The sequence below is a fragment of the Bombina bombina genome, chromosome 6, assembly GCF_027579735.1.
Source record: "Bombina bombina isolate aBomBom1 chromosome 6, aBomBom1.pri, whole genome shotgun sequence".
In the NCBI taxonomy this organism is placed as follows: domain Eukaryota; kingdom Metazoa; phylum Chordata; class Amphibia; order Anura; family Bombinatoridae; genus Bombina; species Bombina bombina.
In genome coordinates this window covers 29,275,402-29,293,779 of record NC_069504.1, presented here as the reverse complement: position 1 = coordinate 29,293,779, position 18,378 = coordinate 29,275,402, and the positions used below count along the sequence as shown (strand labels likewise).

General features: G+C 37.6%; 1 protein-coding gene across 1 annotated transcript; it reads left to right on the top strand.

The window, feature by feature from the left end:
* The first annotated feature begins 1,034 nt into the window (after positions 1 to 1,034).
* Positions 1,035 to 1,970, top strand: LOC128664311 (uncharacterized). The gene has a single exon (XM_053719150.1). It carries the CDS (start codon positions 1,035 to 1,037, stop codon positions 1,968 to 1,970), a length of 936 nt encoding a protein of 311 aa, XP_053575125.1.
* Positions 1,971 to 18,378: the final 16,408 nt, after the last annotated feature.

Genomic DNA, 18,378 nt, shown 5'->3' with positions numbered 1-18,378 from the left:
CCATGACAATACATCTGATCATGACAATACATCTGACCATGACAATACATCTGACCATGACAATACATCTGATCATGACAATACATCTAAACATGACAATACATCTGACCATGAAAATACATCTGATCATGATAATACATCTGACCATGACAATACATCTGACCATGACAATACATCTGATCATAATAATACATCTCACCATGCCAATACATCTAAACATGACAATACATCTGACTGATCATGGCAATACATCTGATCATGACAATACATCTGATCATGACAATACATCTGAACATGAGAATACATCTCTACATGACAATACATTTGACCATGACAATACATCTGACTGACCATAACAATACATCTAAACATGACAATGCATCTGATCATGACAATACATCTGATCATGACAATAAATCTAAACATAACAATACATCTGACCATAACAATGCATCTAAACATGACAATACATCTAAACATGACAATACATCTGACCATGACAATACATCTAAATATGACAATACATCTGACCATGAAAATACATCTGACCATGACAATACATCTAAACATGACAATATATCTGACCATCACAATACATCTGACCATGATAATACATCTGATCATGACAATACATCTGACCATGACAATACATCTGATCATTACAATACATCTGTCCATGACAATACATCTAAACATGACAATACATCTGACCATGACAATACATCTAAACATGACAATACATCTAATCATGACAATACATCTGATCATGACAATACATCTAAACATGACAATAAATCTAAACATGACAATGCATCTGACCATGACAATACATCTAAACATGACAATACATCTGACCATGACAATACATCTGACCATGACAATACATCTGACCATGACAAAACATCTGATCATGACAAACATCTGACCATGACAATACATATAAACATGACAATACATCTAAACATGACAATACATCTGACCATGACAATACATCTGACCATGACAAACATCTGATCATGACAATACATCTGACCATGACAAAACATCTGATTATGACAATACATCTGACCATGACAATACATCTAAACATGACAATACATCTGACCATGACAATACATCTGATCATGACAATACATCTGACCATGACAATACATCTGATCATGACAATACATCTGATCATTACAATACATCTAAACATGACAATACATCTAAACATGACAATACATCTGACCATGACAATACATCTAAACATGACAATACATCTAATCATGACAATACATCTGATCATGACAATACATCTAAACATGACAATAAATCTAAACATGACAATGCATCTGACCATGACAATACATCTAAACATGACAATACATCTGACCATGACAATACATCTGACCATGACAAAACATCTGACCATGACAATACATCTAAACATGACAATACATCTGATCATGACAATACATCTGATCATGACAATACATCTGACCATGACAATACATCTGATCATGACAATACATCTGACCATGACAATACATCTGATTATGACAATACATCTGACCATGACAATACATCTGACCATGACAATACATCTAAACATGACAATACATCTGACCATGACAATACATCTAAACATGACAATACATCTGACCATGACAATACATCTGACCATGACAATACATCTAAATATGACAATACATCTGACCATGAAAATACATCTGACCATGACAATACATCTAAACATGACAATATATCTGACCATGACAATACCTCTAAACATGACAATACATCTGACCATGACAATACATCTAAACATGACAATATATCTGACCATGACAATACATCTAAACATGACAATACATCTGACCATGACAATACATCTAAACATGACAATACATCTGACCATGACAATACATCTGACCATGAAAATACATCTAAACATGACAATACCTCTGATCATGACGAGATACATCTGACCATGACAATACATCTAAACATGACAATACATCAAAACATGACAATACATCTGATCGTGACAATACATCTGATCATGACAATACATCTAAGCATGGCAATACATCTGATCATGACAATACATCTAAACATGACAATACATCTAAACATGACAATACATCTGATCATGACAATACATCTGATCATGACAATACATCTAAGCATGACAATACATCTGATCATGACAATACATCTGACCATGACAATACATCTAAGCATGACAATACACCTGACCATGACAATACATCTGACCATGACAATACATCTGATCATGATAATACATCTGACCATGACAATACATCTGACCATGACAATACATCTGATCATGACATTACATCTAAACATGACAATACATATGATCATGACAATACATATGATTATGACAATACATCTGATCCAAGTGTTGATATGAACCTATAGCCGAAAGGGTCACAGGCAATAACATCTGATCTGAGGTGCAGTGTCTGGGCATAAAGCTGACAGGATATTCAGGTCCATAGTATCTGATCTGAGGTCTAATCATGGTTCCGCCTACCACTTCCTCTTGCTCATTATTATATAGATCTTAAAGGGACACTAAAGTCAAAATTACACTTTCAAATTTACTTTATTTACTGTATGAAAGAAAACATAATTTATGTTTACTTGATAAATGCATTTCTCTCATGGTGGTGAGAATCCACAACCCCCCCCCCCCCTTGTATTTTTTGGGCTTAATGTTTTTCTTTAGCACATCTTTTTTCCCTGCTCCTTTTATGACTCTTTTTCTTTTTTCTTACCCCTCTAACTTGGCTATACGTTAGACTGAGGTATGTGGGGGGGTGGGAGGGGTCTTATAGGGCTCTTGGAGTTTGGGAATCTTTGTCTCCTCCTAGAGGTAGAGAAGAAGAATTCCTAGGAGTAATAGATTGCAGACTCTCACCACCATAATATAAATTAATTTATCAGGTAAACATAAATTATGTTTTTCTAATTGAAGAATTTTGCAAAAAAGCTTCTTTTTAAATTTGAAATGAACCCGTTCACATTTCTTGTGAATTCTGAAATAAAGTTTCTTTAAACACAGTCTGGGACTTTTTTCCTTTCTGTATGTTTTGAGGTTAATATGCCATAATGTAAGGAGGACGTTTCACCTTCTATATAACAGTTGTAGCAGTACTATACTTTATGATTTTTCTATCACATATATTGCCTGGGAAATGATAAATTACAGCAGATAATAATCCGGCACAAGAACATTAACACAAAGACATATGTCTCTCTACCTCATCTACAGGTAGATATATATATGTCCACAGCACTGTGTCTTTCAAAATACTTTATTCTCTGTACATAACAGGTACACAAACAGCGACGTTTCGAGTGTTGCCACTCTTACTCATGCCTTATCATTGGAATTGGGGGGACTTGGCAGGACCCTGTCTTCACTTGCACTGCACTCCTGAGTTGCTGTACTAACCATTGTGTATACCTCATCTACAGGAGCAGCCTCAGAAGATCCTGTGTGCTCAGCAGGGGGCGCTAGCGATGTCTTCCTCACAGCTGCTTTCTCACGTTGGACAGGTGAGGAGTCATCAAACAGCCAATCCTGAAGAGAAAGAGGGAATCATCTCAGGGACTATTGTCATTTGGGCAACATCAGACAGTAGGGTGGAAGGACATTTCAAGTCCTATGTAAAGGGACATTAAACGTATTTGTACAATATATTTACATTAAACCTGCATTAGCAGGAAGTACATGTTTATATTTAATTCATTCCTAGGTTCACATTTCTACTGGCTGATATGTGCAAATCCCACAGTTTGATTGGTGGAGAGAGAGACACACCTCCAATACCATAACAAAAAGAAATGGTTTTATTTAGGATATAAACATCTGTATTACAAAAAGAGAAAACTGGTAAAACACTGTAAAATACTCCCCTTTAACAACCAAAATGTCTAGTGTTATTTTAAATTAAGAGTTCTGAAAGTGACATTAAACTGTTTAGCAAACCTATTAGGCTCTGCCTCTTCATACTGTTTGCCACCATCTTGTTCAGACTTGGCTGATACGTTATTCTATAGCAAACAGGAACGGGAAATATTTGAAGACCTGCCCCAGTACCCCCTGTCCCCGTCTCCACCCCCCATACACAGCTCCTCCCAGCCTGCTTTTACCCTCTCTACTATGCCTAGGGCCTCTTTTCTGCCACCACAGACCCTTATCAGTAGCAGAGCAGCCTTGAGGAAATGCTCTACGCACACAAACAAGGATAGCTCCATGACTCCCTGACCAAGGATGTGGCCCTATGGCAACAGCAGCCAATCCGGCACTGATGGCAAAACAATAGCTATAAGTTACGCACAAGCAAAAAGGGGTTTATTGCGGCTGTTTGCGCACATCAGATGTAGAGCTTATATTACAAGTTGAAAGTAAACTCTTAGCTTGAGCGCAATTAAAGTTAATGCGCGTCGGGATAGCGGGACCTCAGAGCTTTGGTTAATTTTTTCGCAAAACAAAAAAGTGTCAGAAAAAAATAAAAAAATACATTGAAAAGTACAGTTACATTCATAATATGACTACCTAATAATAATTATTTAAAAAAAAAAATATTGCACATAAAAGTTATAAGGGCTGAATAATTTGAGGTCTTCGGTGTTAGAAAAAAAGAAAAAGGCAGGCAAAGCGCTTTTACATAGAGATACATACATATACATGTCTAAAAAAGTATATATATATATATACTGTATATGTTTATATGTGTGTACTTATGTATTTGTATTTACAGACATATATACATGTACACATATAGATATATATTTATAAGTGCATTGGAGCCCTTTGCAGTTAAGTAGATGAAAACATGTAAAAAGATTTATACAATATTAATCTATATTATAATTGCGTTTGTAATGCGTCCGTCGCCAATTGCGCACGCATCCTCAAAGGAATGTTGACAGCGCAAGGCAGTCAAAAGAATGTTGGCTGCCCGTGCAGCCAAAAGAATTCACCTGGAATTCACCTGTCATTTTTGGAATCCACCGGGATGCAGCGTAGGCAAACCAAGCATTACAAAAAAAAACTAACCGCCCGCAATAAGTATTAAAAAAAAAAAATAACCGCCCGCAATAAGTATTACAAAAAAAAACTACTGCCCGCAATAAGTATTACAAAAAAAAAACTACTGCCCGCAATAAGTATTACAAAAAAAATCTAACCACCCGTACGAAGTATTAAGAAAAAAATAAAACTACGTAATAAAATTATTAACCCCTAAATCCGCGAACCCTAACATCACAAACTACTAATACATCTATTGACCCCTAATCCGCCATTCCCCCACATCGCAAATTAAATAATTAATTTATTAAACCCTAAACCACCATCCACCACCAACACAATAAACTAATTTACCTATTAACTCCTACACCGCCAACCCCTACAACGCAAATAACTAACGGCTAGATTTAGAGTTTTGCGGCCAAAGGGGTGCGTTAGCTACGCATGTTTTTTTTCCCCGCACCTTTTAAATACCGCTGGTATTGAGAGTTCTCTGAAGGGCTGCGTTAGGCTCCAAAAAGGGAGCGTAGAGCATAATTTACCGCCACTTCAACTCTCAATACCAGCGGTTCTTACAGACACGGCCAGCTTCAAAAACGTGCTCGTGCACGATTCCCCCATAGGAAACAATGGGGCAGTTTGAGCTGAAAAAAACCTGCAAAAAAGCAGCGTTCAGCTCCTAACGCAGCCCTATTGTTTCCTATGGGGAAACACTTCCTAAATCTGCACCTAACACCCTAACATGTACCCCGAGTCTAAACACCCCTAACCTTACACTTATTAACCTCTAATCTGCCGCCCCCGCTATCGCTGACCCCTGCATTTTATTATTAACCCCTAATCTGCCGCTCCGTACACCGCCGCCACCTACATTATCCCTATGTACCCCTAATCTGCTGCCCCTAACATCGCCGACACCTATATTATATTTATTAACCCCTAATCTGCCCCCCCCCAACGTCGCCCCTACCTACACTTATTAACCCCTAATCTGCCGACCGGACCTCGCCGCAACTATAATAAATGTATTAACCCCTAAACCGCCTCACTCCCGCCTCAAAAACCCTATAATAAATAGTATTAACCCCAATCTACCCTCCCTAACATCGCCGACACCTAACTTCAAGTATTAACCCCTAATCTGCCGACCGGACCTCACCGCTACTCTAATAAAAGTATTAACCCCTAAAGCTAAGTCTAACCCTAACCCTAACACTCCCCTAAATTAAATATAATTTTAATCTAACGAAATAAAATAAATCTTATTAAATAAATTATTCATATTTAAAGCTAAATACTTACCTGTAAAATAAACCCTAATATAGCTACAATATAACGAATAATTATATTGTAGCTATTTTAGGATTTATATTTAGTTTACAGGCAACTTTGTATTTATTTTAACTAGGTACACTAGCTATTAAATAGTTAATAACTATTAAATAGCTACCTAGTTAAAATAATTACAAAATTACCTGTAAAATAAATCCTAACCTAAGTTACAATTAAACCTAACACTACACTATCAATAAATTAATTAAATAAACTACCTACAATTATCTACAATTAAATCAACTAAACTAAATTACAAAAAAAACAAACACTAAATTACAAAAAATAAAAAAAGATTACAAGAATTTTAAACTAATTACACCTACTCTAAGCCCCCTAAAAAAATAACAAAGCCCCCCAAAATAAAAAAAGCCCTACCCTATTCTAAAATAAAAAGTAAACAGCTCTTTTGCCTTACCAGCCCTTAAAAGGGCCTATTGTGGGGCATGCCCCAAAGTAAACAGCTCTTTTGCATTTTAAAAATTGGCTTATCCAATCAGCCAATCAGATTGAGCTTGCATTCTATTGGCTGTTCCGATCAGCCAATCGGATTGAACTTGAATCTGATTGGCTGATTCAATCAGCCAATCAGATTTTTCCTACCTTAATTCCGATTGGCTGATAGAATCCTATCAGCCAATCGGAATTCGAGGGACGCCATCTTGGATGACGTCCCTTAAAGGAACCTTCATTCGTCGGGAGTCGCAGGAAGAAGAGGATGGATCCGCGTTGGCTGCTTCAAGATGGATGAAGATGTCTGCCGGTCCGGATGTCCTCTTCTTGCCGGATAGGATGAAGACTTCGGAGCCTCTTCTGGACCTCTTCTTGCCGGATAGGATGAAGACTTCGGACCCTCTTTTGGACGGATCGGTGATACCCGGCGTGGTGAAGATAAGGTAGGGAGATCTTCAGGGGCTTAGTGTTAGGTTTTTTAAGGGGGGTTTGGGTTAGATTAGGGGTATGTGGGTGGTGGGTTGTAATGTTGGGGGGGTATTGTATGTTTTTTAAAATGCAAAAGAGCTGTTTACTTTGGGGCATGCCCCGCAAAAGGCCCTTTTAAGGGCTGGTAAGGCAAAAGAGCTGTTTACTTTTTATTTTAGAATAGTGAATAGCTTTTTTTTATTTTGGGGAGCTTTGTTATTTTATTTAGGGGGCTTAGAGTAGGTGTAATTAGTTTAAAATTCTTGTAATCTTTTTTTATTTTTTGTAATTTAGTGCGTTTTTTTTGTAATTTAGTTTAGTTGATTTAATTGTAGATAATTGTAGGTAGTTTATTTAATTAATTTATTGATAGTGTAGTGTTAGGTTTAATTGTAACTTTGTAATTTTGTAATTATTTTAACTAGGTAGCTATTAAATAGTTATTAACTATTTAATAGCTATTGTACCTAGTTAAAATAAATACAAAGTTGCCTGTAAAATAAATATAAATCCTAAAATAGCTACAATATAATTATTCGTTATATTGTAGCTATATTAGGGTTTATTTTACAGGTAAGTATTTAGCTTTAAATAGGAATAATTTATTTAATAAGATTTATTTTATTTCGTTATATTAAAATTATATTTAACTTAGGGGGGTGTTAGGGTTAGACTTAGCTTTAGGGGTTAATACATTTATTAGAGTAGCGGTGAGGTCCGGTCGGCAGATTAAGGGTTAATACTTGAAGTTAGGTGTCGGCGATGTTAGGGAGGGCAGATTAGGGGTTAATAATATTTATTATAGGGTTTTTGAGGGGGAGTGTGGCGGTTTAGGGGTTAATACATTTATTATAGTGGCGGCGAGGTCCGGTCGGCAGATTAGGGGTTAATAAGTGTAGGTAGGTAGCGGCGACGTTGGTGGGGGCAGATTAGGGGTTAATAAATATAATATAGGTGTCGGCGATGTTAGGGGCAGCAGATTAGGGGTACATAGGGATAATGTAGGTGGCGGCGGTGTGCGGTCTGCAGATTAGGGGTTAAAAAATTTAATTATAGTGGTGGCGATGTGGGGGGCCTCGGTTTAGGGGTACATAGGTAGTTTATGGGTGTTAGTGTACTTTAGAGCACAGTAGTTAAGAGCTTTATGAACCGGCGTTAGCCCAGAAAGCTCTTAACTGCTGACTTTTTTCTGCGGCTGGAGTCTTGTCGTTAGAGTTCTAACGCTCACTTCAGCCAAGACTCTAAATACCGGCGTTAGAAAGATCCCATTGAAAAGATAGGATACGCAATTGACGTAAGGGGATCTGCGGTATGGAAAAGTCGCGGCTGGAAAGTGAGTGTTACACCCTTTCCTGACTGACTCTAAATACCAGCGGGCGGCCAAAACCAGCGTTAGGACCCCTTAACGCTGTTTTGGACGGCTAACGCAGAACTCTAAATCTAGGCGTAAGTTAATGACTAAGCCCCCTAACCTAACACCCCCTAAATTAAATCCTTAATTACATAAAATAATAAAATACTACATTACTTTAAAAAAATAATAATAATAAGATTACATTAAATTAATCTAAAATTACACAAAATAAAAAAATTCTAACATTACAGAAAATAATAAACCACATTATCCAAAATAAAAAAAAATAAACCTAATCCCTATAAAAATTAAAAAGCCCCCAAAATAAAAACATCCCCTAATCTAAGAATAAACTACCAATAGCCCTTAAAAGGGCTTTTTGTAGGGCATTGCCCCAAGTTAAAGAGCTCTTTTCCTTAAAAAAAATACTAAGTCCCCCCTCTAACAGTAAACCCCCCACCCACCAAACCCCCCAAAAAAAACCTAACACTAAAAAACCTAAACTACCCATTGCCCCTGAAGGGGCATTTGTATGGGCATTGCCCTTAAAAGGGCATTCAGCTCTTTTTCACTGCCCTTAAAAGGGCATTCAGCTCTTTTTAAATTGCCCAAAAAAACCCTAATCTAAAAAAAAGCAAACCCCCCAAAAATTAAAAAAAGCCTAACATTAAGCCCCAAATAGGTACTCATGGTTTCTGAAGTCCGGCGGAGAAGGTCTTCTTCCAGGCGGGTCCATCATCTTCATCCACAGCGAAGGCGGCGCGGAGCGGTCTTCCCAGATGTGGCGATCCTCAGCGGCGGTGTGCAGGTTCCTCTTCATGCGATTGGCCGCTGCACACTGAAGATTGAATGCAATGTACCCCATATTTATTGGGGTACCTTGCATTCCTATTGGCTGACATTTTCAAAATCAGCCAATAGGATGAGAGCTACTGAAATCTTATTGGCTGATTTGAACAGCCAATAGGATTTCAGTAGCTCTAATCCTATTGGCTGATTTCAAAATTTGAGCCAATAGGAATACAAGGTACCCCAAATTGATTGCGGTACCTTGCATTCAATATTCAGTCAACGACGGACATCGAATAAAGATGAGCCTCATTGCCGCCAAGGACCGCTGCCGCTGAGAACCGCCCCACCGAGGACCGCCCCTGAGGATCCAGGCATCGGGAACACAGCTTAGCACCTCCACTCTGTGCTGCCTTCACTCCGTATGAAGATAGAAGATGTTGGATCTGTCTGGAAGAAGACCTTCTCTACCGGACTTCAGAAACAGTGAGTACCTATTTGGGGCTTAGGTTTAGGCTTTTTTATTTTCATTTTGGGATGGGGGGTTTTTAAGATTAGGTTTTCTTTTGGGGCTTGAAAAAGAGCTGATTGCCCTTTTAAGGGCAGTAAAAGAGCTGAATGAAGATTGCTAAAACCCCAGTATAGGCTATCTGGGTGAAATTGCTACTAGCGATAATTTCTATCAAAGTGGATCAGCTGTTATTCTTCTAAGGATTTTACCACTGGCATCTGACGTCATGGAAGGAAAACACGTGTCTCCAACGACCGCAGGCAAACTGAGGAGAGGAGACGCCAACTTAGTGTTCGTCAACACTACTGTCTCACAGAGACAAACGGTAACAGTACCGACGACATCAGGTAACATCCCTACAGGTACAGAAGTCCCCCTCTGCATTTGCCAAGGGGAGAAAATTTACATTGGTAAGGCCTAAACGGCACGGATACCAGGACGATATTTAGCAAGGTAATATACCTATTGTTTTATTGGAGATAGAGTTTAATCTCTCCATCACCACTACGGGACATTCAGTGACTTGGGCTTGTATATATATATATTCCCACTTTGCTACATATGTTGCCATTTTGGTCTCCAACTATCATAAAAGTAACTTTTTATGTTACATTGACCACTGTTTTATTGGTATCAGCAATTGTTATATTCTGTCTTATTAATTCTTATGTGTTATTTTAGCATCCAATAGAGTTGTCACGCTTAGATATCCATCTAGACCAGAACATCTGAGAGATATTAGCTATACACTATTTGCTTGGGAGACGTCCCTATATGTATATTTTTATTGTTTTATGATATTTATCTGTTTTAAATAAATTGCATCCTCTGCGATCCCTATTTGTAGCTTTTAGTTAGCACTTTTCTTTTGTATTTGCCCTTTTAAGGGCAATGCCCATACAAATGCCCCTTAAGGGGCAAAGGGTATTTTAGTTTTTTTTAGTGTTAATTTTTTTTTAATTCTGTTTTTTTTTTTGGGGGGGTTTGGTAGGTGGGGTTTTTTAATGTTAGGGAGGACTTAGTATTTTTTAGTGGTAAAAAAGCTGTTTAACTTAGGGCAATGCCCTACAAAAGGCCATTTAAGGGCTATTGATAGTTTATTATTAGATTAGGGGGTGTTTTTATTTTATAGAGGTATTAGTTTAGGTTTAATTTTATTATAGTATTTGTTTCTGTATTTTTACTTTTTTATTTTTTGTAACTGTAGCTCTGGGCAGGCTTATCACCTAGTATTTAATAAAAGTGTTACTGTGTATTTAATAGAAATATTTCACCTTCTAATTTTCTGCACATAGCAGAATATTTTCTATATATATATATTTGATATATAATGTTTACGTTTCTTTTTTTTATGTTTAAATACATGTTGTTATATTGTTTACTAAAGGTGCATTGTTATTATCTAATTCAGACAGTACTTCTTGTTATGGTTTGGAATAGATAAGAAAATAAACAAAGAAATCACCCAAACCACAGTTTTCTCTTCCTAATTGGCATCAGAGTAATTGGGGAATTAGGGCATTATATGTATTAAGCAGCGGATATTGCTTTTGAGCCCTTGTTGGGCACTTGCGAGGCTGCTTTCCACATGGCAAGAAGCAGTGGTCATCTGACTGCTGCTCGTACCCTTTGTGGCACCATTAATGTTGCAGAAAGCTTGTCCCCTCACTGATGGGGCCCATAGTCTTGAATTAAACTGATCTTTTTGTTGGCAGATTTTTCTCATCACATGTGGGGGTATCATTCTGAGCCGCAGCCTATATGAGTACAGTGTATAACTACTGTGTCTGGTGTATAAAGTATAATGAGAAGCATTGGGGCAACCAGAAGTCATTTGTACTCATGGATTTACATAATCCAAGGAATAAGGGTGAGTTACCTCAAGCTCCGACCATGGGACCTTACTGGAAATCTTGTTGCGCTGACTCAGAAAACCCACCCAGGATTTGGAAGTGATTTGAGATTCCTGAACTCTCTCCAGAAGGATCTTCACATCGGCTAAACTGAGAAATGAATCTCCATCCCAGTCTAGTAGCTGGAAATCCCAATAGATCTGAAACATGAACAGCAGGTTGGAATACTGTAGTTTAGTATGTTGACCAAATGATGCCAAGTCTAATGACTAGCAGCACTGACATCAGCCACGCATGCAAGAGACACGTTTTTATTTCTATGAATAAAGCTATTATCCCTGTATATGTAGCTGACTTCTAGGTTTCCAAGACTATTAAAAGGTCATTCATAGGTTGTGTTCATGTAGGAATTAGTTACGATCTTACAGAAAACTAAAGACAAAAGACAAGCTTTTGTTTAAGAAATAGAAACTATAACTTTATATACATTTAGTGAGTCATGTTATAGCATCTATAAGATAAACATGGGGTTATTTCACTAACTTACAGTTAGATATTAACATATATAAAAATGTTATTGACAGGTGACCATAACAGGAGCCATGGGTCTGATCAGACTTCCTGTGTGGGCATATAACTGAAATGGGCTACAGGTCTGTAAGTCTTATTTGAGGTCTAATGTGGGCATATAGATTAAAGGCATTGCACTGCAATGCATTGTCCAAGGACATGAACATTACATTAATTCATGGAATTTGTGAGACACAGATTATCTGGTTACAGAGTCAGACATCTAAGGTGTCAAAAGAAATTGCTTCAACCTATCAACAAAAAGCAGGTTAATTATTTTGGCCATCTTGGCACATGTTGGACCAGCATAAGAAATGTCAGATCTCTTTTGTGAGTCCTTCTTTAGGGAGATATGGGAAAATATCCTACTGAGCCCACCTGCTCTTTCACCCAGCGACGTCTCTCCACCTCCACTAGGACATCAAGCAACTTGGAGGAACAACAAAATCCTTGACGGGCACTCATCCCGCACACCTGCTGGGAGAAGTAAAAGGAAAATAGAATAGATGATTGGTTAATTCACATGGAGAGGTCATGATTTTGTTGTGAAATAGAAAATTGCTTTAAAGGGACATTAAACACCTTGAGATAGTAATATAAAATGATAAATCGTATCTAGAAAAAAACTCTGCAATATACTTTCATTATTTATTTGGTGCCCTTTTCCTATAATTACATTCCGAAACTGTGAGCTTTTCAGTTCCTGTTAGAAATGGAAGTACAGAGCAGTAATATCCCACACAGCCATTGGTTGCACACTCTAGTGACCTATTGTTTTATAGACACTAAAACTTTACACTTATTTTGTCAATATTTAAACAGCTAATGAAACTAAAAAATACATCTACATGTTATTCTGAGACTAATCTTTTCTTTGAATGCGTTATACTTTCTAGCATTTATTTAGTGTTTAATGTCCATTTAAGAAATTGTTATAAAGGAACATGAGAAGTTATAGAGATGGATATCACAGAGCATTAGAAGAAACTATTCATATAGATTATAATGTTAATTTGTTTGGATGAATAAAATAATATAGTGTTAGGAATCACGGAAGTCAAAATGAAACTTTTATGATTCAGAGAAAGCATACTATAAGAAACACTTCCTGATTCACTTTAGTGATTAAATTAACCTCTTTCTGTTGGTCTCCTTGATTGAAATTCATCCTCTTTATTGAGACCATACTGAAGTTTACTTGTGCGCATGTGTGTGTAGTAATACAAGCAACCTGTAGAGGGAGCTGCAGCAGGTATCACTCAGTTACAGCAGGAAACACCCACAGCTTTGCCTCCACTTACTACTAATGAACACAATGTTCTGATGATGCACTCCCTGTGATTAGTCTTCTTTATTAAACTGTGCTTCTAGCTATATAGCACTACATTAGTTTATCTTAGCGTTTTACCATGAAGTGGCTAAATCTACAGCTCTCTAAAGCTCTCTACAGGATGGCTGTATAATATTGTACTACATCAAGTTGTATGGAAAAGTAAGAGGAGTCATAAAGAGGGGTATAGAGAATATTAAATGGTGTTATAGGGAGAGGGTACACGGACCATTAGGAAATGTTAAAGATATTAGTTATATGGAATAACAAGAAGAGATATTGTGAGAGTTCCAATGGAATAATAGAAAAAGATATAAGGATGGTTTATATATAGCAAAATGAAGTTAATATTTACACTGACAGAGCCTGAATATCCCACCTGATCCAATGCTGCCTGAACTGATCTCATTTCCACTGGGATTTGGAAAAGCCTCTGATACAGGGAACAGATCTCAGCCAGAGAAACTCTGCAGCAGGGAGATTGCTGGGATGGATCCATCTAGGGAAGAAGACGCTTCAGGAACAGAGAAACATACAATTAGAGACTCTTTACTATGAATAGGAATTTGTTGTGTAAGGATGTGCATGATTATGATGTTGTATATGGGGAGGGTGTCTGATTGTAAAGCGTGTAGAATGCTTGGGTTGTGTAGCTAGTGGTATTTGATAAAATACGATTTTTGGTGAACAAGTTTGATACGATTTTTGACGCACCTTAAAAATAAAAAAAAATTCTGCATAGTTTTGTGTGAATGGTTAAATTATTCATTTTAAAATACAAATGTTATTGTGTACTTTTGTAATGTACGCATCTCCTCCCCATATGGAAATGCAGCATACGCTCCTTAGTGAGACACCTTATTTTTAGGGTAAAAAGTGGCTTTAGATTATTCCACCAGTGAAATAGAAAGACTGACCTAAGGACCCTGCTAAAATTAGAGTACAAATTCATATTACAAGTCCATGGTAAAACTGAATAACCAGAAGTCGTTTAGAGTGGCTGACATCCCTTTAGCACACCCTATGGGGGATATTTATCAAAGCGTGTCGCATTCGTGGCAAACATCGCAGTCGCAGATCTCAATACGATCTCCAGATTTATTAAAAAAACGTCCAAAACACACGCGATGAGTATCGGACTGTTGTTAACTGTCATCTTGCGTCTATTTGAGTTTTTCCAAACTTTATTTATACCTTCATCACTGTCCACGAACAAGCACATTTCTCTAGCACATTATTGTATATAGTGGAAATGTATTTTTTTTTCGAAGCAGGAATTAATTGCCAATATAGCAATTAGCGACATATTTGGTGCAAAATGGACAGTTAATTATTAGAATTTTTTTGAAGAGTGTGCATACATATTTCATTATGCATGTGTATATATATATATATATATATATGCGTATATCTATATATATATTTTAATTTTTTTTTTTTTTTATTCCTTGATGTATTTATATGTGTGTATCTATCTACATACGGTATGTATCTATTTAAATGTAAAAATAAAAGATGTATTTATGTATATATCTATGTAAAGATATATATGAATATATATTTATTATTATTATTATTATTATTATTATTATTATTTTTGGTATAAAACAATTCCTAAATTAAAGGGACACCAATATCATAGAAGAACATCTCAATCAAGATTACAACCCTTGAACGTTTATTAAAGGGACACTAAGCACAATTATTAACTTTCTGGATTCAGATAGAACATTCAATTGAAATCAACTTTCAAAATTACTCCTATTATCAATTTGTATATGTTCTAAAGTTATCTTTCTTTGAAATAGAAGGCATCTAAGGAGCCTGACAAATTCAGTTTAATCACCCTGGACAGCACTTGTTTGTTGGTGCTGTACAATCATCAAGTTCAACCCAAGTTGTTCTTCAAAAATGGCCCTGCTTCGAAACTTACATTCTTTATTTTCAAATAAAGATACAAATAGAATGAAGAAATTTGGATAATAGGATTAAATTAGAAATTTGTTTAAAATCTGAATCATGAAAGAATTTTTTTTGGTTTAGTATCCCTTTAATGTGTTTCATATAGATAACATTAAGCTCATGCACATTAAGTTACCATGAAGTTAACAGTGAGTGGCTAAAATGCAAGTCTGTCTAAAGAAATGACATAAGGAGGCAGTTTGAAAAAACATAGATAGAAGGTAAACACATATTTAAGAATGTTATTGCTGGGGCGGAGCCTGGCCACGCAGGGAGATGTCCGCATACAGAAAGGGCTCCTATCTCCTATGACAGCAAAAACATCAAATTCACCTTCACAACTCTCACAAAACTAATGTGTGGTGGGGACTGAGGTGAGTGGAGAACGGGACATAATACCTGACAACTGAATAAAGCTTTGGTGCGGTACGGGCAGGGAAAGAATACAAGTATCCTGTAGGCCCGGCGGGCCGCAATCGAGGAAAAGCTTAGATCGCAAAACAGGAGTGTCATTCTAAATAAAGACCTCACCCGGGACAATCGCAACCTGGCTTGTACATCCGTTCGGTTGGATCTTGGGCAAGAACAGAACTGCGGCTAGGACCCAGTCACGGGTCGGACGCGGCCAGAGACGGACCGATCGTAGCGCAATTACAGACCCGCACACTGAGGTAAGAGTACCATAAGGAACAGCTACCGGAGAATACCGGGGGAGCGGCACTAAACACACGAGTTACATCAGAGCCCATACTAACTTTAGCCCTAAAAAGATCACACTTACTCAGCGCACACTAGAGTTGTGGAACTCATGCTCCAGGCTTGCGAACAGAGGGGACATATACAATAGAGATCCAGCATTCACGTGGGAATTAGAAAAATCACTTTCACGAGCATATGACACCTCTTTCTCAATGCCACAATATATCTAATGAACCCCTTACCACACATCATTGACTTACCCTCATAGGGTTGCTCTGGGGGAATAAAGACATAAAAACAACTTTTTCTCTGGCCTGGAAGTGCCTTAAAAAAGAAGCAGAACAACTTTGATTTAAATCCATCGACACCTCCCATAAGAGCCTGTGCCTTGGGGGATGCCTTGCAAGAGACAAAACAAAGCAGGACAATCCGGGTCTTCTAACCCCCTAAGTCAATTCCTAAAACCAGTTGAACCCAGGTCTGAAACTACCTGTGAAAATATGACTAACAAACAAGTTACCACAACAGCCCAAGTTTTACAGACAGATGCTCCCCAGACATCTTATATCACAAAATGATATACAACATCTATCATCAAAAGAAGACATACAGGGGGTTCTCCTAGAAATGAGATCACTATTTGGAGATCTTAGAAAAGATTTCAGCGCATTGGATAACAGGGTACTGAAGATAGAAAAGCAACAGGGAACCTTTACAGAAAAAGTCAAACACCAAGAAGAAGACTTGAGGAGTCAGTCAGAACAAATCTTTTATCTAATGGATAAAATGGAGGACCTGGACAACCGTTGCAGGCGCAACAACCTCAGGTTCAGGGGGATCTCTGAATCTATACACCCCCCAGCAATTGAAGGCTATCTACAAGCCCTTTTTAGGGTAATAAAAGAGGCTCCTTCCGCGCAAGAGATATCGATAGAGAGGGCCCACAGGGCGTTGAGGCCTAAACCACCTTTAAAGGCCCCCCCCAGAGACATCATCGTTAAATTCTTAAGTTACAAGGACAAGGAGGATATCCTCAAAAGCGCCAGAGCCAAACACCCTATTTCACATGCTGGGGAGGAAATACAAATTTTCTCTGATTTATCCCCGGTCACACTGCAGAAAAGAAGGGAACTTTCGCATATAACCAAGCATCTCCGTAGGAACAAGATCCCTTACCGCTGGGGTTTCCCGGTCTCAATTATTGTGATTCACAATAATAGATCAATCATTTACAGACCGGGATCCGACCCACAATTGTTCTATAAAGATCTGGACATACCGAGCAACACTGACCATGATCCTCCTCATTCACCTAGAGGAGACTCAGTAAGATCCACCGCTCCCAAGGAAAGACCAACCCCAGATGAGTAGTTAAACATGTTGTCTGTTATGTGGTGTTAGAATGTATGTTATTCAATAATAGGGGACTGTATTCCAAAAGAAATACGAACTGAGAAGAACCTATTTATAATAGAGCTCCACTTACTTTCAAGACTAAGTAAAACAAGGTGCATATTAACCACTACAGTATATGCCCCATAGCAACTATATTTAGTAGGATGTAATAAATTTTTCTTCACCTCAGAAGAGGGAAAGGATGTATATACGCACTATCTCTGCAGTATTTTCAAACAGTTAATTACCCTATACTATGAACCCACCTGTTATACAGTTTTATTTTTTGTAGCCGGTTGTTAAAGTTATTTGACATGTGAATTCAACATTTATTCAAATAACCCCCTCCCCATATACCTCCTCCTACCCCTCCCCTTCCCCCTTCTCCAATTTCCCTCCTTTTCCTCTTCCCTATGTTTCCCCTTCCTGTAACCACCACATTCCCTCCCATCCATACCTTTCCTTGTATCCTCTCCCCTCTCCCTTTCTCCTTCCCCTTACTTCCCCTCCCCTTCAATACCTGTAACCTCAAGGTTTATTCTATACCAGATGCGTCCACAAACCTGATGTCTGTTATGAAACTATAAACAATGTGTTAGTTGATACTGAGGG